The sequence below is a fragment of the Vulpes lagopus genome, chromosome 16, assembly GCF_018345385.1.
Source record: "Vulpes lagopus strain Blue_001 chromosome 16, ASM1834538v1, whole genome shotgun sequence".
NCBI lineage: Eukaryota > Metazoa > Chordata > Mammalia > Carnivora > Canidae > Vulpes > Vulpes lagopus.
In genome coordinates this window covers 806,246-833,256 of record NC_054839.1, presented here as the reverse complement: position 1 = coordinate 833,256, position 27,011 = coordinate 806,246, and the positions used below count along the sequence as shown (strand labels likewise).

General features: G+C 44.9%; 1 protein-coding gene and 1 non-coding gene across 2 annotated transcripts in view; both read left to right on the top strand.

The window, feature by feature from the left end:
• The window catches only part of CUL4A (cullin 4A), a 43,231-nt gene extending 21,333 nt beyond the window's left edge, over positions 1-21,898 (top strand). The window contains exons 9-20 of the mRNA XM_041730901.1: positions 2,568-2,635; positions 4,572-4,690; positions 6,940-7,132; positions 8,571-8,675; positions 8,967-9,077; positions 9,163-9,248; positions 9,561-9,668; positions 13,281-13,394; positions 15,051-15,156; positions 15,344-15,516; positions 19,171-19,323; positions 20,624-21,898. Of these exons, the coding sequence (XP_041586835.1) occupies positions 2,568-2,635; positions 4,572-4,690; positions 6,940-7,132; positions 8,571-8,675; positions 8,967-9,077; positions 9,163-9,248; positions 9,561-9,668; positions 13,281-13,394; positions 15,051-15,156; positions 15,344-15,516; positions 19,171-19,323; positions 20,624-20,719 (1,432 nt within the window). The 3' untranslated portion in view covers positions 20,720-21,898. The remainder of the gene's footprint in view (positions 1-2,567; positions 2,636-4,571; positions 4,691-6,939; positions 7,133-8,570; positions 8,676-8,966; positions 9,078-9,162; positions 9,249-9,560; positions 9,669-13,280; positions 13,395-15,050; positions 15,157-15,343; positions 15,517-19,170; positions 19,324-20,623) is intronic.
• Positions 13,625-13,728, top strand: LOC121477219. Its single transcript, XR_005984148.1, has one exon. It is a non-coding gene; the product is annotated as a U6 spliceosomal RNA (small nuclear RNA).
• Positions 21,899-27,011: the final 5,113 nt, after the last annotated feature.

Genomic DNA, 27,011 nt, shown 5'->3' with positions numbered 1-27,011 from the left:
TTACTGGGGTGGTGGAGGAGGTCCTTGGGGAGCCCAGGATGGTCCGAGAATGACAGTTTTACTGACACCAGGACAGCCTGAGTGGGGTGCTGTGGGCATGCAAACCTGCAGCCAGGGAGCATGAGAAGCCCCAGGGTCCGCAGGCTGGCAGCTGGGGGGACAGGGAGTGGGAGAGAAGATTACAGGTGGTATCAGATTGTGCAGTAGGTCAAGTCAAGGATGGATAAAAGTCTTCGTTGAGTGTCTGCTACTTTTTTTTTCCTATTAATGACATTTTCCATATAGCACGAAGTTCAGGAACAAGCCGGCTAGTGTACTGATGGGAGAGATCTGTAAATGGTAGATCCTGTAGAAGAAGAGCAAGGGACCTGCTAGTACAGATTCAGGATGAGGAAGGGCGGGTATTGGGCGCTGCCAGGGCACTCTTCCTTTATGACCTGTGGGCAGTGGGCTCAGTGGTCGTTTCTTTTTTTGTATGTACACACTCTTGTATGTATGCTGTTTTAAACTCCTCCCCCTAATTTTAAAAATCTGTTGCTAAGGAGAATAAATGTAAATTATTTAAGCAAAGGAGTAGTAGGTGAAGGTGATTCACCTCCAGGCTCAAGCATGGATGGGTAGAAGGAGACTGACAAGGTGGCTTCTGCCATGCTGGGTGGTTCAAAATAAATAATAATTCGCTGTCAAGGAAAAGGGAGACTGAAGATAAGCAAGCCACACCAGCTTTAGAGCTGGGCTCGGAGTGCCCCTCCCAGCCCCACCTCAGAGCACAGTGGATGGCAGGCCACAGGGAAACGTACTTGAAAGCAGCAGGGCATTGCTTCGTGCTATACCTTGTGACCCACCACACTGGTCACCACAGCCAGGTCCCTTGTCAGGCCCTGCCCTGGGGGTGGGTTCTCTGTACCCCAGGATTCTTGCCCCTCACTGTGGGAAGGACCCACTCTCCTGTTGGTTGGCAGGAATTCTCACATGGCAAAATCATTGAGTTGTCACTGTGGATTAGGAGGTCAGTCTTTGGGCACCCAGGACTGTACCTCTGGGTACAAGGAGTCTGTAGTATCTGCCCTTAGCTCAGGACCTGTCAGAGCATCTAGGCATTACATAGACTGTTGGAATGAAAACCATGATTGGGTTTCTTCTCCCCCTGCAGAACCAAAGTCTAGGTCACACACTGGCTAGAAGCAGAGATTCTGTGAACATAGGACAAGTTGCTCAGCATAGTCAGTCATCAGGAAAATGCCAATCGACCACAATGCAGTTCCACTTCACACCCACCAGAATGGCTTTTTGCTTTAAAAAGACAAGCAGTACAAAGCCTTGGTGAGGATATGGAGAAATTGGAACCCTTGTGCATTGCCAATATGAACGTGAAATGGGCAGCTGTGGGGGACAGCAGTTTGGAAGCTCCTCAGAGTACTCCACAGAGTTAGCAGGTTTATCCAATGCACTGGTTCTACTACTAAATATATAGACAAAAAAACATACGTTCACATAAAACTTGTATGCAAATATTCATAGCAACGCTATCCATGACAGCGAGTAGAAACCACCCATTGCCAGCTGACTATGTGTTGATGAAGCTGTTCAGAGGAAGAGCAGATGCATGGCTGGCCCTCCCTGCTGCCAGCCTCTGACCTTGGACCCCCCACCCCCCATGGCTCTGCTCCTCACTCCTTGTCATTGTCCCCCCTCTACCAGTGGCACACTGGGAAGGTGCTGACCTGCACCTCACCCCTCACTCTTCTCTTCAGTAGCACAGTCTCTGGCTTCTGGTCTCAGGGTGGGCAGTCGGAGACAGAACATGTGCCATGCCTCTCTCTAGAGTTGCTGTGAGGCTGAAATAAGATTAAGATAATATGTTGGAAAGTTCTTCATGAAGCAGAGGCTCGTGATGGTGCCCAAAGTTAATAATCCTTTCACTGAAGCACGTGGTCTGATCTTTGAAAAACAACTAAAAGGAAATAACTGAGGATGATTCACCCAGGAAGAGTAGTTTTGAGTATCCCCGTGAGTATGGCAGCAATACCTAATGAAGTTGCAGATTTTCAAATACTCTGTTCTGTGTGACGTTTGTGCAATGTAGGCCTCACATAGGAGCTTTGATAAGTAGGATTTTTGATGAGCAGTAGTGGGAGGGGATAGGCAGAAAGATGTGAGGACAGAGCGACAGGCCTGGCCAAGTAGAGGCTTATGGGCCTGGAGTAGTGCTTCCACGGCTGTGCCATGGAAGATGGGGAACTTTACAGGCCTCCCATTTCAAAGGCAAAGTCTCGTTTTGAAAACTGCCAGCCAAGCTGGGGGTGCAGGGCACTTGTCCTGGTGCCGGCATCTCCTTTTCCCTGGACCCACTGGTCTCTTTATGTGATTCCGTAATGACTACGGAGTCTGCACAGACAGTGGGTGATTGATTGTTCATGGCTGGAGAGAAATGCCTGTTGTGGTGCTTGGAGCCATTGGTGTCTGAATGACTCCACATCATGTCTGTAGACCATAAACTCCGCTTCTTTACAGCTGACCAAAGTCTCTCCCTTAATTTCTGACACTTGGTCTTTTGCCTCATATAGGAAACCACTGATTGCTTGTGTGGAGAAGCAGCTATTAGGAGAACATTTAACAGCAATTCTTCACAAAGGTAGGTTTCCTTGACTTGTGAAAAGTTAGACCAAATGATGGTTTTTAATATATTAAGAAAGCAAATGAGATGATGTGCATAATGGCGTAAAGGACATTTGTTATTGTAACATGACGATCACCAAAAATCATTAAGAATAAGGAGGGCAGTCCAGGTGGCTCAGCGCCACCTTCAGCCCAGGGCCTGATCCTGGAGACCCGGGATCGAGTCCCACATCGGGCTCCCTGCATGGAGCCTGCTTCTCCCTCTGCCTGTGTCTCTGCCTCTCTCTCTCTCTCTCTCTCTCTCTGTCTCATGAATAAATAAATAAAATCTTTAAAAAAAAAAAAAAGAAGGAACCTAGGGATACTTGGGTGGCTCAGCAGTTGGGCGCCTGCCTTCAGCTCAGGTTGTGATCCTGGGATCCAGGATTGAGTCCCACATTGGGCTCCCTTTGAGGAGCCTGTTTCACCCTCTGCCTATGTCTCTGTCCCTCCCTCCCCCTCCCTCCCCCTCCCTCCCCCTCCCTCCCTCCCTCTCTCTCTCTCTCTCTTTCTCTTTCTCTCTTTCCGTCTCTCATAAATAAATAAATCTTTAAAGAAGAAAAAAGAAAGAAAGAAAGAAAAGGAGGGAGGGAGGGAAGAAAGAAAGAAAGAAAAAGAGAGAGAAAGAAGGGAAGGAAAGAAAGAAAAAGAAAAGAAAGAAAGAAAAGAAAGAGGAACACGTTAGCCCTCAGGGAAAGTGAGTTCAGAGAAATCATGAACCACCTCTGATAGAAATCCCATGGAATGCTGTCTCACTCGAAGCTGCCAGAGACCCTCCCAACCACACACACCTTGCGGCTGTGTCCTTGCCGGGCGCTCATTCTCCTTCACTGGGTTTGTGCTCATGGGCATAGGCTGCTTGGACAGGCCCTTAGATTGTCACCAGGCATCTTCCCAGGGTCTCCATGCAGCTGGATGCCAGTTGAACTGCCAAGAGGCTGGAGACTTAGGCCAGGATACACTTTTCCATCCTGTGTCTTCTGGAAGAACCAGCAGCTAGGAGAGCAAACACGTGGCCTTGCTAACTGGGCAGGCTTCTCTCCCACACCCTGTCCCTCGTGGGGCTCTGGAAGAGCAGCCTGGGAAGGAGTGACTGTAGCTGCCACTGTGTGCCTGCTGCTGTGTGGCTGTGAAGGAGGTTCACACAGTCTGCTCCTCTTATTGATTTCTGCCCCTCAACTGTGTGCTTAGTACCCCGGAAAGCAGAGTGAGCATAGTCTCATCTTATAGAACATTTGTAGTTGGTGTATTTAAAGTTACCATTTAATAAAAAAATAAAAATAAAAAAAAAATAAAAAAAATAAAAGTCATGTTGGAGCTACAAGATTTGTTTCAAGATATGGAGACCTTAAGCTTAGTCATAGAAAGGCCCAGAATTATAAATTCTAGATTATTAGAAAAATAATCAGCTGAAAGATGAGACTTGGTAACTCCCCCTTTGACAGATCTGCTTTCTGAGTGATAAACTAGATCAGAGGTAAGAAGGGGCAGTGAGGTGCCGGATCCCATCAGGGAGTGCTGCTCAAGCCCCTGAATTAGTGAGACCAGGGCTTCCGTGACCTGAGGAATTAAGGAACATACCCACCCACCTGCTCAGAAAATGAGCCCTGCCTGACAGGGTCTGTCTCGGATTCTGGAGATTAATGTGCCTGCGTAGAAATAAGTTTTTTGTTTTGTTTTGTTTTTTTCATTTTATTTATTTATTCATGAGAGAGACAGAGACAGGCAGAGGGAGAAGCAGGCTCCATGCAGGGAGCCTGATGTGGGACTCGATCCCGGGACTCCAGGATCACGTCCTGGGCCTAAAGTAGGCGCTAAACCACTGAGCCACCCAGGGATCCCCCTAAAAATAAGATTTAGTTCTAATGCTGACTTGCTGATGGGATGTGCTCACGTTTGCTGTGTGATCTCAGGGCTTGACCACCTGCTTGATGAGAACAGAGTGCCCGACCTCACTCAGATGTACCAGCTATTCAGCCGTGTGAAGGGTGGGCAGCAGATCCTGCTGCAGCACTGGAGCGAGTACATTAAGGTGTGTGGGGCCGTCTCAGTGGGGTAACAACTATACCTCGGGTAGGGCAGGTGTCCTACCTCCATGGTATGTGGCATCTGGCAGAGGACCTGGGCAATCTGGAGACACCATATTTCTCTCCTGGCAGGTGCTTGGGTGGATAGCGGTCTTCCATTTCTTATTTCTTTCCAGATCACTGGTACAAACCTTTTTTTTTTTTTTTTTTTTTAAGATGACATCAAGATTATGAGCAGCACCTACAACCAGGTGCAGTGAAGGTCTTCTATTCGTTGTCTGCCTAGGCTCCATTCCAGTTACAACCACAATTTTCAGAGAGTCACCCTTTCTGTGAATCTGCTTTTTAAACATCCCATGCCTTTGCTCATGAGAATGATAACACATTTGGTGTGTGTGCCGCTTCATTTCCTGGCCACCCAGGACTGTCACTTTCACAATACTGTGATGTTTCTGTGGCACGTTAGCGTGTGGTTATGGGAAAGCAGCAGGATGGCTCTTGTGCTGGTGCTCAGTGCCTGATCACGATGATGGGTGCACAAGGCTGCCCCGGCAACAAGTCCAGAGAACAGTACACACACGGGAGACAGATAAAAATAGGGCAGCCTGGAGAAGATGGGTGCAGAGTACCTGTGCCCGTACCTCAACTGTGATGCTGGTCTATCATTTTGCCAAATGTTAGCATCATGGGGAGCTGGGCAAAGTGTGTAAGGGATCTTTTTAACTCTTTTTACTGCATGTGAGTCTATAATTATCACAAGAAAAAAAATCAGTTAAATAGAAGGGATAATGGGAAGCTTGCATGTGGCTTTATGGTATAGTCGGTCCTAAAACTTCATTATCTACACGTGGAAAGCTCATGCCCAGGGGTACCACACCCTCGGAGACTTTGGAGCCAAAATTCATAACCAACTTCTGTCAGATCAGCCGAAGACCTGGGTATTATGGAAAGTCTAATGGAGGACGAGGGTGTTGCTGATGAGGAGCCCTTGGGGAGCAGGGACATGTGCCAAGCACAGGAGGTTCTTACCTTCGCACAGTTCAATCTGGGTCATCAAAATGAGTGAGGTGACCACCATTCCTCAGTGTCCACCAAGGATCAGCTCTTACACCATGACAGGAACCCACAGTGTGGGATTATCACAGGAAAGCTGAACCTTGGCAGCGTGCGTGTGTGTCATTTTTAAATGCTGTTGGTTCAGAAGGGCACAGAGTAGAAAGTCCCAGCTCTGCTGGTCACACTGTGTCCCTCTCCAGAAGGTCTCTGTGCCAGTTTCATTTGTACCTCTTCACCAATAATCTGCCTCCACTTACATATATGACACATGAATATGTATGTATATGCTATGGAAACCAGTTTTCCAAAAATATGTATATTATTTCTGATAAAAGACAAAATTTGGTTGAAGAAATTTTGAAGATCTTACTGGCTTTATTTAGGGACTCATGAACACTGCATACAGATAGAAAGGAGCCTTGGAGAGCAGGATGATACAGAAGACTAGGCAGGCGGGGGCAGAACAAGGAAGGTATTCTAGTGAAGAACAGTTGGCTACAGCAAGGTCACCTTCCTTAGAGGACAGCAGGGATCTGGTAGAGCACCTCACTCGTGCTGGCAAGCCCAGTGATGGACTGCTCTAGGACTCCATCCTCAGAGTGGCTGAGACTGCACTTAGGGCAGCAATAAATCCCTGTCTGCTGGCCTGGGGCTGAGCACAGTGCCTGCATTTGCAACCTGCGTCTCTCCCTTTTGAAACACATTAAATAGTAGTAATTGTAACCTAGCACAGTTTATATCATCTGGTAGTGTATATCCTGAAGCAGCTATTACTGTCACATACAGACTTTTGGTGATGTTGAATATAGCATTTTTGAATTAAAAATACAGGCTAACAGCTGGGCTATTCTTGGTTAGCAGTGGGGGAGTAAAAATACTATAGTCAAGAAGTCCAAGTGGTTGTGTTAGGTTCATGGGAACTTGTGTTTGAGGAATTCATAGGATAAAGGTTTTTTTAATAATAAACACTAATTTATAAATTCTTTCAGAAGCAGAATTGTAACACTGAAGCATTAATTGTGTATAGTCACATAATATTTTGAATGTGGGCTGAGTCTGTGAAACTTTTGAAATTATTTAGTATTTAACAGCAACAGTAATTAATTTAAATTAAAGTATTATGGTTGTTTGATAGCAGGATGAAAATGTGTGATATCATTGCCTGTTGATGAATTGGTGTGTGTGTGTGTTCTTGTAGACTTTTGGGACAACAATTGTTATCAATCCTGAAAAAGACAAAGATATGGTACAAGATCTGCTGGATTTTAAAGATCGGGTGGACCATGTGATAGAAGTGTGCTTCCAGAGGAACGAGAAGTTCATCAACTTGATGAAGGAATCCTTTGAAACATTCATCAACAAGAGGCCAAATAAACCCGCAGAGCTGATAGGTAGAAAAACATACTTCCATACATAAGTTTAATATGGGAAAATAAGACAAATAAATTTTTTTCCCCAGAATATTTAAGCTCCTCTTGGGGAGGATGGGGAAGGATTTGTGTTATATCTAATGAGGACACATTTTTTTAAAAACGTGTATATATTACATATACATATAAGCACGTGGTACTTCTATAAGGAAGGGTGAACATAGTAGCAGTTTTATAAAGATGAAGCTTGAGGTCAAGAAGACAAAATTTTATTTTCACATGCATTTGCTATACTTGAAGCTTGAGGTCAAGGAAGACAAAAATTTGCTATACTTGAATCTTGAGGTCAAGGAAGACAAAAATTTTATTTTCATATGCATTTGCTATACTAGTAACTCCAGAACTGTATTTGGTAAAATGAACCCTGTTTCTGTCTTGATGACAGCGAGTAATTTGTGCTCAGAAACTGGATGAAGAGGATTTGTTCTATACGAATATCTCTGTGTTATGAGGATGACTTGATAATCTCGAGTGTATTTACCTTTGCATCCTCTCATCAGTACTAAAGTAGGATAAAATTGGATAAAGTCCTAGAAGATAACATGGTTTAAGATAAAACAGTTTTTAAATTACCACTGTATATAATTATGTCATCCTAATACCAAAACATATTTCAGGATTCACAGCCTCTCACTAGTTGAAGTTTTTAGGCAAAGAGCAAAGAAAGAAGTAGTTAGTAAATACAGTAATTCAACATTGGGCTTATTGATTACTGTTGAGGATATGTGATGGGAACGTGGGGTTCCTTATACATTTTCCTACTTTAGTGTATGCTAAGAGTATTTCATAATAAAAATATTGTGAAGGAAAAACTAATAAAAGTAGCAAGAAGCGGGGCCCCTGGCTGGCTCAGGCAGTGGAGCCTGCAACTTTTCATCCCAGGGTTGTGGGTTCGAGCCCCACCTTGAATGTAGAAATTACTTTAAAAAAATATTTTAATTAAAAAAACAACAACAACAACAAATTCACAAGGCAGTGTAGTTTGGCCTTTGTGCCACTTTATGATTGTGGTTTCTCCAAAGATGGATATTTAACTCTTGGGGTTTGAGTTTCTAGAAGCCATGGTTGATCTATGTGGTCTCAGCAGTAAGAACCCCCTGAACATCCCTGTGTTCAGGGGTGCCGCATCTCAGGGGGCGTTCCAATCCCTGGAGCAACGGTGTGTTGTGAAACCCAAGCGCGTAAAGTATTCTCAACGTGACTTGAAAATCCTTCACTTAGAAAATCAGATTATCTGCCTTTTATCATATAATAATGTCATTTTGGGAAGGTTCCAGAGTGTTGCTGTCTCTGCTTTTTTGCTTATAAAAATTAAAGATTTTTTTTTTTTTTTTTTTTTTTTAGAAAATGTATTATATAACAAATACCCTTCAAATAACTTACACTTTTAATCTCACAGCAAAGCATGTTGATTCAAAATTGAGAGCGGGTAATAAAGAAGCAACAGACGAAGAGCTGGAAAGGATTCTTGACAAGGTCATGATAATATTCCGGTTCATTCACGGTGAGACATGCTCTACGCTATTTCTGTTAACATTGAGCATGGAGAAAAGGTTACCTAGTCCATCTGTACTGGGGCCCTGTCTTTTCTTGAGAAAAATTGAGACATTTCCACTTCCATGTTAACACAGGAAATAGAGGGATGGCCGCCCACCAATTGCAAGTATTATTTTGTGGAAATGTCACTGTCTTCCAAGTTAGAGCTGCTTGCAGTAGAATAAACACTTAGAGTTTCCACAGTGAATATTTGCAGATTAACTGATGTATTCTGTCGTTCTCATTTGGTTATAAATAGGGAAAGATGTCTTTGAAGCATTTTATAAAAAAGATTTGGCAAAAAGACTCCTTGTTGGAAAAAGCGCCTCAGTTGATGCTGAAAAATCTATGTTGTCAAAACTAAAGCATGGTAAGCATGTGGGACCCGGGGTCTGTCCTTCCTCTGTGCTGGGCGTTGTCCCTGGTGGTGTTGATGCTCTCCACTTATGTCCCAGAATGCGGCGCCGCTTTCACCAGCAAGCTGGAAGGCATGTTCAAGGACATGGAACTCTCCAAGGACATCATGGTCCAGTTCAAACAGGCAAGCTGGTTTTTTTTTTTTTTTCCCCAAAGTAAAACAGCTGTATATAAACTCTATCCCATTTTAAGTTATGTGAGGTGATAATGTAAATCATGTAAAGCCCTCAGCCTTAAAAATGACACTACTCATGTCTCACATATTTGAATGACTTAAATTCAAAAGGAAAAAGAAAATCCCTAAAATAACATAACAAAATTTAAGTAAATATGATACTGTGCTGTGTGAAAATTACACCATTTACCTTTCTATGAACTTGCTATTTTTGATGATATTCTACAATAGTTACTTAATCTTCATCTTTTTTGTTTTTAGTATATGCAGAATCAAAGCGACCCAGGGTCTATAGATCTAACAGTGAATATACTTACGATGGGATACTGGCCAACCTACACACCAATGGAAGTGCATTTAACCCCGGAAGTAAGTGTCTCAGAGAACGTTGTCCTTTTGTTTCGTATATTGGTGCTGCCAAAGCACTGTAGACTTCTTAAACACACACGTGCACAGACATCTGTCACAAAATATTTAATGAGTTTTTCTTTTCTTTCTTAAGATTTCATTTATTTATTCATGAGAGACAGAGAGAGAGAGAGGCAGACACAGGCAGAGGGAGAAGCAGGTTCCACACAGGGAGCCCAATGTGGGACTCGATCCCGGGACTCCAGGATCACGCCCTGGGCTGAAGGCAGGTGCTAAACCGCTGAGCCACCCAGGCATCCCATGAGAGGGTTTTTCAAATCACACAAAGATCAGTGTCCTTGTGGTCTCTGGAAGGCATTGTTGCTCAGTGAATGTCTGTGTCCCCGTCTGGCTCCTTCTCACCCCCCGAGTTCCCTGGCTGACCATCAAGACGATAACGGCACTGGTACGGCACTACTTGGCAGTTGTCATTCCGTCCTGGTGTGGGCACTGCGGGTCTCATGGGCGCCCCTGCTCAGGGCTTTGTAGGTCAGCCACAGCTTTAGGCATGCTGAGGATTTACAGACAGGAGGGAGGATCCTAGGCTTGGGAACTTAAAATCTCTTCACCATTCATTCTAATACTAGGTGACGTGGAAGAGGGCTGCTTCTGGTGTGGGACCGGGAAATAGAAATGCAGGGCTGAGGGTCTCCTGCAAAGGGCCCAGAACAGTGTGGAGTTGCAGGAATTGGGAGCCCGGGTGGGAAACAGCCCTGTTGGGGCTTTTTGTTCCATGTCCAAGACCATGTCTTTCAGGATTTTCTTCTGTTTCTGACCCCACTGATTGCTTTTGTATTCTTTTTGTTTGTTTTTCATTTACTGTTGAAGCACAGTTGACATACTATGTTGCACATCTTCATCTGTTTTTCTCCTGCCTCTCCTCTGGACACTAATGTTCCCAGAGCCCTGGGCCTGAGTGCATGAGGACGTCCCGAGCTCAGTACCCTAGATTGCGCTGGTACCTGAGTCCCCACCCTGTGGGGTATGCGACTGCTGTTACAGATGCAAAGGCTCTGTACTAAGCTGCCTGCTGGCCCTGTAGCTCCAGAACCTCCATGTGTCACTTCCAAGCGGAGCCTCCATCAGAACACCCGCACTCACCTACCACCTCACAGCGTTCACCAGGCCGGACACATCCACCCTGGCTGTGCCTCTTGTGGCCCTGCCGAGTTTTTTCGCTTTTTTCAAGATAGTTCAGACTACAGGGACTTTGTGAGAATAGTTCAAAGCATCCTCACAACCTGTTGGCTGTGTTTCCAGCCCTCCTATGGTGCTCATTCTCTTTGCATGGATGGGTGGAACATTCCTGCCTTGGGAAAGGCTATCTCCTAAATACTTCTGAGGTACTTACCAGGGCATGTTGTTGAGTCAGGCGCTTGATGCTGCTGTAGTAATTTCATCCCACGTGTAGTCCTCTGATTTTGTCCAGATGCAGCCCAGACCCCACACTGCAGTCAGCTGTAACAGCTTCACTGCCCTCTTTCCGTTTCTTAACACTCATGTGTTTCAAAGCCACATGCAGTTTTCATGAATTCTCTCCATGGGATGTTTGTGATTGAATTCAGGCTGTGCTTGTCCAACCAGAATCCCACATGGATTTGCTCAGCATGCTAATGCTGTCCGTGTGCCCCTGTCAGTGGTGGTGGTGGTGGGTGGTCTATATCATCACTTGGTTAAGGTGTTAGCTGTTTTCTTGAATGTGGTTAGTATTCTTCCTTTTGTAATTTAGAAGTAATCTGTGGGAAGATATTTCAAGACCACATAAACCTTTTCCCCATCAGACTTTCCTGCTGGGAATTCCTGCCTGAGTCCACTTTCATTGTGATGCCCCGCAGCTTTCTCTGCATTTGTGTGAACTCTCAGACTCTCGCTTACTTGCCACGGTGTTCACACTATCCTACATCTGGGTGCTGGGGCACCTCATAGGCCCTTTGTGGATTTTTACTAATTTTTTGTTTTCTAGCAAAAGATGCGTGAGACCTACCATACTGTGTCTTTTTAAAAATATACCTACAATACACATATAAATAAATAAATGGTAGGCAGAGTGTACCAACAGTTTACCACTTTGAGCTGTACCTTTGACTGGCTCAGAAGTTTGTCATCATCCAAACAGAACCCTGCACTTAGCGAGCACTGCCTCCCAATTCCAGCCACCCAGACCTGGGCATCCACTAACCTGCTGTCTCTGGATTTGCCTGCTCTGGGTATTAACAGAATTAGAATCACATTTTGTGGCCTTTTGTGTCTCACTACTTACACTTGGCATCCTGTATTCAAAGCCCATCGATGCTGCAGCCCATGTCATACTTTCTTCCTTTTTAAGGGTGAGCGATACTCCAGGGTGTGCTCGGATCATGTTTTTGTCTCTGTCCAGAGGGACCATCCCAAGTTGCTATAAATGCTATCAGAGCAGAGCACTTGGAGAAGATCTCTGTGAGGAAGGAGCTCTTAAAGATAAGTGGGCATGGTTATGGAGGCAGGTTCCCAAGTGGAAGCCCAAGGGAGGACAGTATGGTGCCCTTGTCAGGCAGAAGAGGCACAGGCCAGGCCAGTGCAGTTAGCAGTTCAGAAGGAAGGGACCTTGGCAAGCCTCGGGAGAGTTTTACTCTTTATTCTAAGAACCTGGAAGTAGCCAAGGACACTGACAAGGGAATGAGCAGAGTGCACAGGGCCGTGAGCTGAGGGTGCCACTGTGTTCAGGGTAGATAGACAAACCGAGGAGGGCTCAGGAGTGGACACGGGGCAGAGACACAGAGGTCTAAGCAATGAGTGTCACAGAGGGCAGGATCATCTCACTAGTTGAAGCTTGAAGCAGCACAGACCATCAGCTGTCCTGGGTGCAGAGTGGTGGGGACATCCAGGGAGCCGAGCAAAGAGTGGAAGACGGGGTGTGCAGCAGGCTTCCAGCGTTTGACAGCACCAGTCCAGTGGCGCAACACCAGAGTCCTGGCATGAGAGCAGGCAGGGAGCCCGAGACCTGTCAGGCTATAGCTGGGCCTGCAGACAGTGTCTCTACCTAGGGATGGCCTCTGGAATATATATATAACGTTCATTATATATGCCACTGGCCAGGGGAGCCCCAGTGGGAGGTGTGGAGACTGCAGACCACAGCCTGTTGGTACATTAGGTATCACTTCAGGTAGCATCCCATGTGAGAGGAAAACCCTGTTGTGCTAGAGTGGTGCACATCTTCATGGTCATAGAGTAATCTAGAAAGGGGCACCTGTGTGGCTCAGTGGTTGAGCTTCTGCCTTTGGCTCAGGGCGTGATTCTGGTCCTAGGATTGAGTCCCACATCGCCACTCCCCACCCCCCACACCCTCACAGGGAACCTGCTTCTCCCTCTATCTGTGTCTTGGCCTCTCTCTATGTCTCTCATGAAAAAATAAATAAAAACCTTTTAAAAAAAAAAAAAAAAAGAATAATCCAGAAAAATAACTGTCAAAATATAGAACTGATTTTTTCATTCAGTTGTGAAAAACTGTTAAATCTTTGAAATTGAGCAATATGTGGTTCTTTAGATGAACAGTGTTTAGCATAATTACATTTGTTGTTTTCCTTTGCTTGGCAGATGATTAAACTTCAGGAAGTATTTAAGACATTTTATCTCGGAAAGCACAGTGGTAGGAAACTTCAATGGCAAACTACATTGGGTCATGCTGTTTTAAAAGCAGAGTTTAAGGAAGTAAGTTTGTCTATTTCATTTACTTTTTATAAATATGTTACTAGAATCTTTTACATTGTGGTTGAACTTTGGTAGCAAACAAAGGAAGAGGTTGTTATTCAGTAAAACTCAGCACTGGCTTTTCTGGGTCAATAAAATTAAATAGTTGAAGGATTAATATTCCAATCAATAAAAGTCAATAAGAAGTCAATGGAAGTAGAAAAGCATTTATCTGAGAAAAGAGCAAAGGTATGCTGGTTACAGCAGCACATAGACTAGAATTGAAACGGTACAGAGATTAGCATGGTCTCTGCACAAGGATGACCCACAAATTGGTGAAGCATTCCGTATTTTGAAAAGAAAAGAAAAAAGATCAAAGGATGTGTAGAGGCAACTCATGGAAGCAAGACTAAGAAACCAAATTCAATGACATATGTTCCACTTCTCTGCCGGTCCACGGAGTACAGATTAAACTGTAGCAGACACTACACTATCTGTGATGACAGTTCAACTAAGGCTGAGAGTTTAAGGACCAGCGCCTCCCCCTAGCACAAGACAGAGCATATGAGCTTTAGGGTAACTGCTTTCGCCGTACACCTGCAGCCTCTCATCACTATAGTGTCAGTTCTGGGAATTCCTCTTAAGGAGACGTTTTTCACAGATTAATGAACGAGCCTATTTGTTGCAGCGCTGTTATTAAAAGGGATGTTATAGGAGAGGGAAGTATATACAATGTACTGATGGCAGGAAAAAGCAGGTCACCAAACAATGCCTTCATATTCTGGTTTTAACTTCAGTTTTGTAAATTAAATTCAGTTGTATACACTAATTTAAAAATTTATAAGATTTCTATTTTGCTAGCTGTTACAATGCACTAATAATGCAGGGTATCCTATAGATCATACAAGCACATACACAATGTATATAAACTACACGTGCCCTCACCCGCCTCTGCACAACTGACCTTCTGCAGGAAGATGGCGTGGCTGCACTTCTTTCCCTGAGGCTGGTCCTGGGGGTGGGGTGAAAACCTCACCCAGTCCCTGCAGCTGTCCTCCACATGGAGCCCACTGCGTGCATGTTGGGTCTCTGCCATGGGGACTTTGTGACTAGGAGTGGGAGATGGTGTGAAGCCCAAGGTCCCATTTGCATGTTTGTGTAAATCACAGGGACATATAGAAGGAGGCTAGGCCAAGTTCATGATGATGACCTGAGTGCTTACACATTCACTCAAATCTTTTCACAAAGGCATCTGCTAGATCTTTTGCCTGCTTCTTCCAAACATATTCAGTCACCGCATCTCATGCTGTGTCTGCCTCCTCCAGCGGCATTCCCACCACCATTAGAAGGACTTTGACGAGCTAAGAATGGGACATGGGGGTGCTGCTGGACAGGTATCAGCAATGGGTAGTTCAAGTAATGGTAATACTCATTTAATAACATTTACTAAAGAACTTCTTTACTACTTTAAAAAAAATCCTTCAAGAGAAGAATTTTCAAGTGCAGTATTGAGTCATTTTATTCTTGTATAATCAATTACTTCATTTCTTCTTGTTTGGTGGCTGATTAGTAATTTCCTAGTCCCACACCCCACAAAGTTTGAGAGCAAAAAGAAACCTAAAATTTTCCAGAGATTGTTCAGACAGCTTCATATATGATACACCTGTTTTCTTTAAGGGAAAGAAGGAGTTCCAGGTGTCCCTTTTCCAGACACTGGTGCTTCTCATGTTCAATGAAGGGGATGGCTTCAGCTTTGAAGAAATAAAAATGGCCACGGGGATAGGTAAGCATCCTCCGCTCTGGGTGGATGTGTGGTGTCTGCATGTCTTTGTTCCTAAAACACCTATTTGTTCAAGAGCAGATGCAGACTCAGTCTCTGCTGGTCACACCTGAGAGCGTGGCTTCTTTTGCCCTTTGGAGTGTCTGATTCACTCTGACGGTGGCTGGGGCCTGGTTTTCTCCCCATTCAGAGGACAGTGAGCTGCGAAGGACATTACAGTCCCTGGCCTGTGGCAAAGCACGAGTTCTGGTTAAAAGTCCCAAAGGGAAGGAGGTGGAAGATGGAGACACGTTCATGTTCAACGGAGAGTTCAAGCACAAGTTGTTTCGGATAAAGATCAACCAGATCCAGATGAAGGAAACTGTACGTACAGGTTTCCTTTTTCTACCTGCGGGGTGCTCGCCAAGGGGCCTGTAGTATTTACGGTCCTTTCAGGGTGCTCCTGAAAGCGTTTAAAGTAACATTCATTAATTTGTTATTCGAGGTAGGGACAAACATGAGAAACAAATGTGTGTACATCAGCACCCCTCTTCACAAAAGTGGAGTGGTAGTCAGACCTTCTTATGCCGGATTCTGTTAGTGTGGAGAGCTTGGTATCCAGAACCTAGTCACTTGCCTTATTTTTGCACAGCACATTTCATCCTTGGTCTCAGCCAGGGTCTGGGGCGGAACTGGTGAGGGTTGTGGGTGTCACAGACCCACTGAAATCATAGCTGTGGTCTGTGTAGATGGAGTGTATCTGTAGCTTTGATGGGATTCTCAGGTGTCTTGTATCAGGAGCAGATTCTGGACCACTGCCCTCGGGCCCTTCCTATAGGAAGCGGAAGCCCTTGTACCCCAGAAGGGTTGTCATGCCTGCAGGCTAGAAGGACAGTGGCTCCCCTGGTCCCCACTTCCATAACAGGGTGTCCAGCTGGCCCCTGGCCTTTTGAAGGCATGAAGTTACTTCACACAATACAAGGACAGCTTTAATTGATCGGAGGTGGTATATCACAGTTTTCTCCACTCCCAGCAATAGAAACTGGTGGCTTCACTTACCTAGAGGTGTTCAGGTGTAGCCCAGTTGGAAAATAAGTTTAGATGACACGAAAAGAAATGTAAAAGACCAGTAAACTATATAAAAGATGTTAATTCTCATCAGTAATTTTTTTAACTCAAATTAGTATTCCACTTTTCATCAATTTGGGTAATGTTTAAAAGTTTGATAATATCCAGAGTTGGCAAGTATGTGACAAAACAAGCATTCTTTTTATGTTTCTATTTTTTAAAAGGTGCTTTTAGTGGGCAATTTGACATACTTGTTAAAGATATAAATGCATAAATGCTTCGATGCATCCTTTTTTAATATTAGGAATTTCTGATAGAGTGACTAAAAGATGTACAGTTTTGGAGTTATAATTTCAAAGTGGGACTGTCCTCTCTCTCTCTCCTAGAGATAATCCCTACTGCCGCTTTATTTGCACTCAAACAGCTTTTTCCTATGATGTAAATATATCTTTTTTTTTCTTTAACACAATTATTCCATGTATGCCATTTGTTTATACCATTTTGTAACCTGTTCTTATTCTTTATGATGGGATTCTTTCCATGTCAGGACTTGGTTTTAATGGGTGCAGAGTAGTTGGTCATGTGAATCTGCAGGAGGTTGGCAGTGCCCTTGTGGAAAGGCATTTAAGTTGCTTCCCTCTCTACTGGAAATAAGGTTACATTAAACATCCTGGTACCAAGATTCCCATGTGCCTGTTAGATTGTTTCTTTAGTATAAAATCTTTGCCCTGGAGTTACAGCGTCAAAGAACGTGTACTTTTGTTCGTTTGACAGCCCTTTGCCAAATGGACAGGTTTTCACCAGGTTTCAGTGTCAGTTTCACAAAAGGACCAGCCCTCCCTCCTCCACCTGCCCTTTGCCCAGCCTATTGTTACAGGCAAAAACTGTTCATTGCCATGTTAGCTTGAATTTCTTTGAGCATCTTTATGCCATTTTGTAGTGTATCCAAAGTATGTAGTCTTTGATTCTCAATTCTTTGTTTTTTAAAATAGACCTAATACCACCTCAGCTTGTGTGAATTAAATGAACAGTGTGTGTGAAACCTCTTGGCCAAACACTTATAAGCACTTCAGAAAAAGTTGGTGTGGCTCTTTAATGGTGAGCCATTTGTATTTTGTCTGATTGTTTGTTCAAGTCACTGGCACATTTATTGGCATGTTCTTTCTCACGTTAGTAAATGTTCTTTATATGTTAAAGAGATTGACCATCATTTGTGACAGATAATTTTGTGTTTTCAGATTTTTTTCTACATGTGGAAGTTTTTTAAAGTTCTCAAATATATTTTTTTCCTTTATGGTTTCTGACTTGGGTGTCATGCCTAGGAAAAAAATCTTCCTTTGCCCCAACGTTTAAAAATAATTACTTGTATCTTTACAGTTTTTACATTTAAGGCTTTCTTTGAGGAGTGTAATTTATAAATTATTTTAATATCAAAAAGCAATCTTAACTATACTTCCTCTTCTAAAACTGAATTGAAAATAGCATCCTCTGACAACTTGCTTGAATTATCACCTTTGTTACATATTAAATTCACATATTATGGGACAGTTTCTTAATTTTATTGATCTGTTTAATAGCCAACACCCAGATTCTTTTAATTAATTTACACTAATTCTCAGTTTTCTATTTTTTAATTCATGAGAGACACAGGCAGAGGGAGAAGCAGGCTCTCCACAAGGAGCCTGATGTGGGACTCAGTCCCAGATCCCGGGATCACGCCCTGGGCCAAAGGCAGACGCTCATCCACTAAACCACCCACCCAGGTGTCCCTTCTCAGTTTTCATTTTTACCATACTAAATCTGATTCATATCCATGTTTCTGTCGATATGAATATAACTCTTTTCATAAGAGGTTTCTATGGGAAGTCTTGTATATTTGTTTATCAGATAGTTAGCAAATACTTGTTAAGCACCCTCTCTGGGCCAGGTCCTCTGTGAAGCGCTGAGAATTCATCCATTAACAATAACATATTCTTACAAGTCTCTGTTTCAAGCAACTTTCAGCAGACAGGTACTAAATGATTACACACTGATGAACTGGTTACACTGAGGTAAAGTACAGGAGAGCCCCATCTGATAACCACGGGTCAGGGATGGCTTTCCAGCAAAGACAAAGCTGAGCCAGGTGAGGTCTGAGGAGGCAGGTATATAGACATTGGTCCGGCCTATGAAGGATTTGGGGAAGGCACAAAGGGTCAAGAAATGCTGGCACCCTGTAAAGGGGACCTTTCCCATTGAACATGTATAACTGGTCATTGCCAGTAAATATTAACACCATTTATCTTTGTGTATTTGTTTTAAGTACAGGGAACACTAACCTTTTTGGGGTCATGGATCCCTTTGGAAAGCTTGGCTTCTGTCTTTCTGAAACATGCTTACCTCATACGCGTGCACCTCCTCTGAGCTGTAGACCTCCACTAGGTTGCTCTGTAACTAACATGAAGTTGTTGCCAGTATTTGCTGTTTGCTTCTGATAACTAACTGCTTTTTATCCTATTCAGGTTTTTTTTTTTTTAATTGCTCCTTATATGTTAAAGTTTGTTTTAGATCAAGAATAGATTTTCAGTTTTACTGTGCCCTTGTGGCATCTGTCAGGATGATCATACCATCTCACCTTGATAGTCCTGTGATACTAGTTACATGAGTAGGTTTCCTGATGTAGAGCAGAGCTCACATTTTTTAAGTCAACTCTGATAGCCCTGTGTTTTGTTTTTGCAGAGCTGCTGGATATAATTCAGGATTATACAGAGTTGATAGTGTTTTGTAGCTTTTTTATAAGGGAAACGTAATGTTACATTATTTTTCAAGTTTCGATACTGAAGTTGTGCTGTCCTTGGGAAGCACGGATAAAAATGCATAACAGAACGGAATTTACCCAAAGTTTACATCAGAAGTTTCTCATCAAACTCAACAATATCAGGTATCTCCGAAATATATCTTTAAACTTCACTGTCTTGTGTGCCTCTACAGGTTGAGGAACAAGTCAGCACCACGGAACGAGTGTTTCAGGACAGACAGTATCAGATTGACGCTGCTATTGTCAGGATAATGAAGATGAGAAAGACTCTTGGTCATAATCTTCTAGTTTCTGAATTGTATAATCAGCTGAAATTTCCAGTCAAGGTAAATGTACATTAACTTAACTGGGAGTATCACACTGAACCTTGAAAGAGCATGATCACTTTCTAACACTTTGGAATCATTTGTCCTGCATCACAAGTAATCATTTACTGCACAAATGTACCTTTGTGTGTTCACCAAGTGTCAGAAACTGGCAGGTGATGGTGATAGCAGGGTCTTTATCCCACATGCTCTTTGTCCCCATCGTAGGAATGAGAGAGTTCCCTAAGACTCCCAGCTGCAGGGGATGTTGTATTTGTTGCCTTTTTAGCAGGGGTAGGGGAGGCATGTGGTGGAACTCCAGACAGTGTTTCTCAGTAGTGTAGCTCTTCAGATTATGTTGTGGGATTCTGAGGAAATCCTGCTAACAGCTGTTTGTTCAGCAGCAGCAAGCCCCAGAGCATTTTGTGTTTTGATAATTTCTCCCTGTTTCTGTCCACGAGAAAGTCGACCCTGAAACTATGACTCCGTGCATGTTTCTAGGACTGGGAGCTACTGCCCTGGACATATGTGGAGGACTGACAAGTTAGGGAAGCATTAGGAAAAGCTCTTTAAAACATGTGCATTCCCCCTGGAAAGTCTGGGACTCTCGTGAGACCTGGTTTTTCAGTGCCTGAGCCTGCCCATGTTCCTCTGGTGTGGAAGTTCTCTGATTCTGTGTTGTCTGATTTGGTAGAAGACCAGCTGCCCTTCCACCCTCACTGAGGAAGTCAGGTTGAGGTAGATCAGTGAGCAGACACTGATAAGGCCAGAGCTATCTTACCTGAGCAAGCCAGGGCTGCTGTGTTCTCTGTAGTGCCTGCGCGGTCCTGAAACCCTACCTCTAGCCAGAATGAGTGTTCATTTTCCCTGTGCAGATGAGAGACCCAGTAGTTAAAGGACTTGGTGGATGAGGTGTACGGTGGCCGTAGCAGTGATTCTGCCTTGGTCTCCTATTTTGTGAATGTATGATTTATTAATGAATAGAAGGTTAGGCCTTTTGATAGAAAGGCGCTTCCTACCTCAGCAGAGCCGGAGCCACCCTTCGTGCACAGCCTATCACCGTGTTGTCCATTCAGCACTGGAGCCCTCGGTATCTGGGGTCACCTACTTCCATGGAGCAGAAATAGTAAATATATATTAACACAGTAACAGTACTTAGGGAGAAATGTCCTTACTAAGGATGAAGATGCCCTGAGACATAATTAAATTGTGTATGATGTATGTCCATAATTATAACCACACACTTAGTGCATCTATTACGTTCCCCTGTGTTTGTAAACCAAATGCCACTATAATGGAGGGTTTTATTTTTCTTTTTTAGCCTGGAGATTTGAAAAAGAGAATTGAATCCCTCATAGACAGAGACTATATGGAGAGAGACAAGGACAATCCAAATCAGTACCACTACGTGGCCTGACGTGTCGGCCAGCTGTTTTCTCTCAGCGAGACACTAGAATGTATCTTCAGAGCAGTGAAGCACTTCTGTGCTGTTTCCAGGACTTCTGACATTGAGCCAGCATGGAGGCTTTGGGATTAGAAGAAGAGCTGATTCTCGGATCGCCCTTTCACAAAGTCTGAGGGTTTGCAAACAGCATACGCATCTTTCCCACCAGCCCTTCCTCTTACTCTTTTTGGTGTTTCAATCGTTTCTGTTGCCCCATTGCAGAATGACTGAGATTGGACAAGAAGACATTGTATAAAGGGGTTTTTCCTTTGTGAGGTGTTGCTCTTGTGGCAGAAAGCTGAAGGTTTGGTTTGGGGTGTGTGTGTGTGTGTGTGTGATCATGAACACATGGCTAGAAAGATCCTCCCTGCTGTGTTCTTGGGCTGCAGGGATGACCAGTAGACTCCTGAAGGCAGGCTCTCTCAGCTGATGGAGGCATAGGCTAGAAACAAGAGCCCGTGGTGGGCAAGCATTAGGAAGAAACCGTTGGTGTCAAACACTGGCTAATCGATTATGCAACCTAATCCTGGTATCTGTTTCCTTTATTTTCCATACATTCTAAGCTCTGATGACTGACTTTTTAGAGCGAGGTTTCTTGGTGAGACCTCTCCTGTGTGCCGAGACAACATGGGGTCAGGTGTGCTTGCTGCGGTGAACCCACACAACGTCTTTGTTCTATTTCCACTGAGTTATTTGTGAATTTTCTGTTTAGGGGTTTGGGGGACAGTGTGTTTGCGTTTACTCTCTTCTAAGATTGCGTCTAGCAGCCCCTGTTTTTGCATCGGGGTAACTGCTGTTTGATTTAATTGCAGTATTTGTACGATTGCTCTAATAAAGTTTGGTTTGTTTTTACAGTCATGCGCAGGGACAGCCGTTGCTATCTGTGCTGTGACCACTGTAAAAAGTTTTATAGGAGACTTAAAGTCTTGATATTGTGAAGCAGAGGTTATTTTGTCAAAAGATTAAAAGGATTTTGTTGGCACCTGGTTTCATGTTGTGTGTGTATAGGTGAGGTTGAGCAGGGGGACGATGATGTTAGTATGGTAACTGTAACAAAGATACTTTTCTGGTAACATTTAAAGTACTTTATATTTTACATGATAGCATGTTTCATTTTTATTAAAAGCTACCAAAGGAATTTTGATCATGGTATAAGTGTTTAAAGCAATATTTTTCTGGGATATACCAAGTTTATATAATTTAATTTTGTGCTAAATTATTAAAAATTTCTCCCTTTTTGAAACATGCGTGTTTAAAATAGGACATCTTTGGGGTTTCCATGTGAAAATCCTCACCCTTGAAGTATCACTATTTCTATATTTGTAAATTTTCACTTGTCAATTCTATAATATGTGGTCTATAAAAGACCAATTAGATTTCTACTTCTTAAATTTTACATTATTTCTAGAGATTGTTAATCTTGTAATTTAATGTAGACTTACTCTGAATAAAATTAGTTTAATTGGCCTTAAAATTACATTAATAAAACTTGTGGTATACAAGCGACACATTCCTCATAACTCTTTAGCAACTTACAGGCCAGGACCAGGACAACGGACAGAGAAATGCAGATGCAGGGCAGACGGGAGTGAAGCTCTCCTGTCCTCCTGCATCACAGTCGCCCGCTGGGCTGAGCCAGTAGGCTGACGTCTGCCTTTGTGTCCATCAGGTAGCATTACAGAGAAAGGCCTATGTGGCCGAACAAATGGTGTAGGGGAGTGGGGGGCAGGGGGAGAAGCCACGAAATCGTAGAGGAGTTGAGATTGCTTGTGGTAAGTGATCATGAGCCCAGAAAATCTAAGAGAAGCCGATAAAAAGCTGTGACCAAAAAAAGAACTAAGTTTTTAACAACACAAAATTAGCAGAAAAGTCAAAATATAATGGAAGGTCATGTTTTTTTTTTTATTTATTTATTCATGAGAGAGGCAGAGGGAGAAGCAGGCTCCCTGCAGGGATCCCAATGCAGGACTCAGTTCCAGGACCCTGGGATCACAACCTGAGCCAAAGGCAGACACTCAACCACTGAGCCACCCAAGCGGCCCAGTCATGTTTTCAATAGCTACAAAACAATGACAAAATTTCTAGTAGCAAACAAGGAAGGTTCCACATGAAAATTGTGCTTAAATGACACAGGAGCACAGACAAAGTCTCCTGAGGCAGGGAGCAGATGCCCACACATGCCTTACCTGAGAACACAGACAAGGTGATTTTAAAGTCACAGGAGAAAAGCAGATAGGCAGAAATAGCCACCATTTGTTTTAACACCTGTCCTGGTGTGCTGTCAATGAAATGACATGCTCCTGACACACAGCAGCCCTCAGGAACCAGATGGTCTAAGATAACCCGGCGTGAGCACCATGTTGCCAGGGAAGACCTAAATTACCACCTCAAAGAGAAGCAAAGTTGGATGACTCATTCTTGGCACCAAGATGAGTTCCAGTGATTTAAAAAAAAAAAAAAAAAAAAAAAAGGAAAGAAAAGCAGCCATAAATGGAAGAAGAAAACCTGAGATATGATTATTTTTATTCTCATTGGAAAAAAATCTAACCATGAGTTGAGATACATTCCTTTCTTAAGTGACAAGTGGCATTCTGAAAGTTGGCACAGCACACTGCAAAGTTCTGGAGAAGACAAGGACAACTGAGTGCATGGAGCTGCCAGTGGGCAAGGGTGGGCCAGCAGCCCGTGTGTGGGGGGAGGGTGGGCATGCTCTGGGTGGGCCTTAGAATGAGCCGGGCCAAAGATGAGGGTACGGGGAACACCCACCCACTGTGATTTCCAGGAAGGAGAAAAGCCACTCTGGAGGCAGGCTGCACTCCAGGGGTCATCCTGAGACCCGTCTGTTTAGCCGCTTGTAGGTGTCTGGTCATCATCATGTGGTGGGCAGGAGTGGGGATTGGGGGCTGGGGGCCTAAACAAGCCACTGGGAAGCTCAGGCTCCTTCCAGCAGTGGGGAGACTGGCCTGCAGGTGGCTGCGGGTGCATGAGAGCCCCCTCCCCCATCTCAGGCCCCGGGTGAGGGGCCCAGGGTGATGAACTGCCCTGTTGTGCTGGGCTGCAGGAGGGCAAGGCCTGGGGGCAGTCAGGGGGCAGTGGAGGCTGCAGTATGGATGTAGCCATGGGCAGGGACGACCTGGTGGGCCCTGAGTCACCATGTGGGGTGACGGGTTCTCAGCAACCTCACAAGCCTGGATCAACTTCGGTGATGCCCGTGTGTGCATGTGCACCTCTGATCCAGAGTCCATTGCTGCCCACTTATGTGGAAATACCTCTGCTGTCCTAACATGACGGAAGGGTTCCTGCCATTCCCCCGGCCCATGGCAGTGTGTGTGTGTGTGTGCACACGCGCCTGTGTGTGTCAAGTGAGGGATGAGTTTGAGCAAACATGGGATGGCAGGAAGGAACGGCGTCCTGGAGGGCCAGGAACAGGGCACAGGGGGCCACATGCCCACCGTGCTGATTTTTCAAAACGAATGACAGATGAGGAAGAAGAGAAGGGTGCCCGTGCCCCTGCGCCCGCCATCAACTTCCTGTACACAGAGCAGTGCTATAATGGTGCAAACCTCCATTTCCTTGACCCCTGTACTTGCAGTTTCTCAAGAGTCTGTACTGCAAACAGGACATGAGGCCCGGGCTCCCCCCCCGAGCTGCTCCCCTGCTGCTTTCTCCCAATTTCTGACCACTCTCAGCAAATCACCTCTGTGTTTCTGCATTTGGATTCTTAATCAAACCTGGCACGTTGTGTCTACAAGCCAAATGTCCGTCACTGGCAGGGGCAGCATCGCCATACTCCCCAGAGCCCAGGAGTGGGCTGGCCCGCACCCGCCCCACGTGGCCCCACAGCCCAGACACAGGGCTCCTGCCGGGGCTCCCAGGGGGCTCGGGGCCCCGCTCCCACTGCTGATGGGACACGCCCTGGCCGTTTGCCTGAATCCTTATTCTGCACAGCTGCTCCTCCTGACTGCACAGGGAACTCCAGGTTCTAAGTCATTTCCTCAGGGTACCTGGGTGGCTCAGCGGTTGATCGATCCTCTGCCTTCAGCTCAGGGCATGACCCAGGTCCCGGAATCGAGTCCCACATCATGCTCCCTGCGTGGAGCCTGCTTCTCCCTCTGCCTGTGTCTCTGCCTCTCTCTGTGTGTCTCTCATGAATAAAGTTTAAAAAAAAAAACCAAAGTAGTTTCCTCAGAACTCTGAAGATGCTGTAAGTTTCCACTGCCATTTTGTAACCTGTTTTTTGGAGTGTTTTCCACAAAATGTTGAGGTCTTGTGTTCCTGACTTTTCCCGTCTAGTGGAGCCCTCTAAGTGCTGCCTAGCCAACAGGACACGGCTCCATTGGAGAGGGGCCCCCGACTACCCCCTTCCCATTGCAACTTTCCTGGGAGAAAGTCTAGCAAATGCCTGCCACATGCCAGTGGCAGCGACAGCCTCTGCAGCACTCTCCCCGCTGGTTTTCTGAGCACTCGGCCCCACAGCACACCTGCTTCTCTGGCTGCGGGGTCTTCTCTGCCCTCAGAGCGGTCAGGTTCTCAGGTTGGCACAGAGCCAGTGGCCCAGAGCTCGGGCTTTGTGGGCCTCATGCGGTCACTGTGCCGAGGCCTCCTTTACCCCAACTTTGAGACGTCACTTGCAGCAAATAGCTCATTACCAGGCCACAGACACAGACGCAGAGTCAGGGTCTCTTGGCTGGCTTCTGGCCTAAGTCATGGGCCTTAGAATGAGCCGGGCCAAAGATGAGGGTACGGGGAACACCCACCCACTGCGATTTCCAGGAAGGAGAAAAGCCACTCTGGAGGCAGGCTGCACTCCTGCATGATGCACTTTCTGCATCACCGTGCACCCTCCTCCCTGGTGCGCCCCTGAAACCGAATAGTGGCTGCCACCTGCTCCAGCGGTCCTGTCACTGGGCTCCACTCGCCCATCTCCTCTAGTGCTTTGTAGGGTGCATCTTGCAGCGTCAGGTGCATGACACATTCCCTGAACATAGGACTGGCGAGGTGCCAGGATGAGACATGAGGAAGGATTCGAGCTGGAGAAGAAACACAAGTGTGGGTGTGATGAACCAAGGAAGGAATCAGAGGAAATGGTCATTGGCCTGGGAGCTGTCAGTCAGGGGCTGCTAGAGGCAGGCAGAGGCAGGGCTCTGGATGAGGACACAATGAGGTGTACAGACTGGGAGGAAAGGGCTCAGTAGAGAGATCATGCCCAAGGGTGTGTGCCTGTGTGCATTGGTGCATGTGTGAGCATGTTTGCCTATGTGTACTTGTGCATGTGTGTACATATGTACATGTCATGAGGTCTCTGTACGTTTGTGTATGCATGTTTTGTGTGCATACATGTGTGTATGTAAATCTATTTGTGCATAAATGTGTTTGCGTGTCCATTTGTTTACGAATTTGTGCACATCTGTATTTGTGTGTATACACGTGTGTATGTTTATGCATATTTGTGTGTGTTGATATATTCTTGTGAAAACAAGTTATTATGTAAAAGTAGGTACAGATGTGGATAAATACAAAGCAACAGACTGTAAGCCTGGGGAGATTTTTAAGGGTTATCAGTGACGAATTGAGATCAACTGCTTAGTAAGCCAAGACATTGCATTTGACAGTGGACACTGTGTTCTGGGTCTCTTCTCAGTGATGGAACATTCTCGAGGCGTGGGAGTCAGTGCCAAGAGATGGTTTCAGGCTGCAGCTCTGAAGTCAGATGGCACGGGGGTCAGAGCCTGGCTCTGACACGGTCCGGATGCCCCTACAAAAATTACTTGAATTTTCTAAACCTGGTTTTCTTGTCTTCTTGAAGAGGATAATGCTAGCTAGCTCGTGGAGTTCTGAGTTAATGCGTGCAAGGGTCCTCATACCACATTCTGCCCGCCACAAAAGAGTGAGTGGCGTCAGTGCCCATCACAGACAAAATCTGCTCACAGGAGAGCAGGGAAGTATGGGAAGGTAATAAACTGGCCAAATGCCCTACGAAGCAGAGAAGAAAGACCAACATCTCCATCACCCACCAGACAGGCATGTTAAATACAAAAACACACACGGGGTAAGATAATGAAAAATGATCTACCAGGAAAACTAGTCAAGAAATCAATAGTAGCCTCATTCATACCAAGCAGCACCCAAGACAAGATGTACTTCCAGAGACGAAGAGCTCACTTCAGAAGAAGAATGGGTGCATCTGCCAGACTTAACTGTGAATGTGCAGGCATCTAAGTAACAGTCTCAGGAGGCTCGGAGCAAAGTCCGACAGAACTGAGAA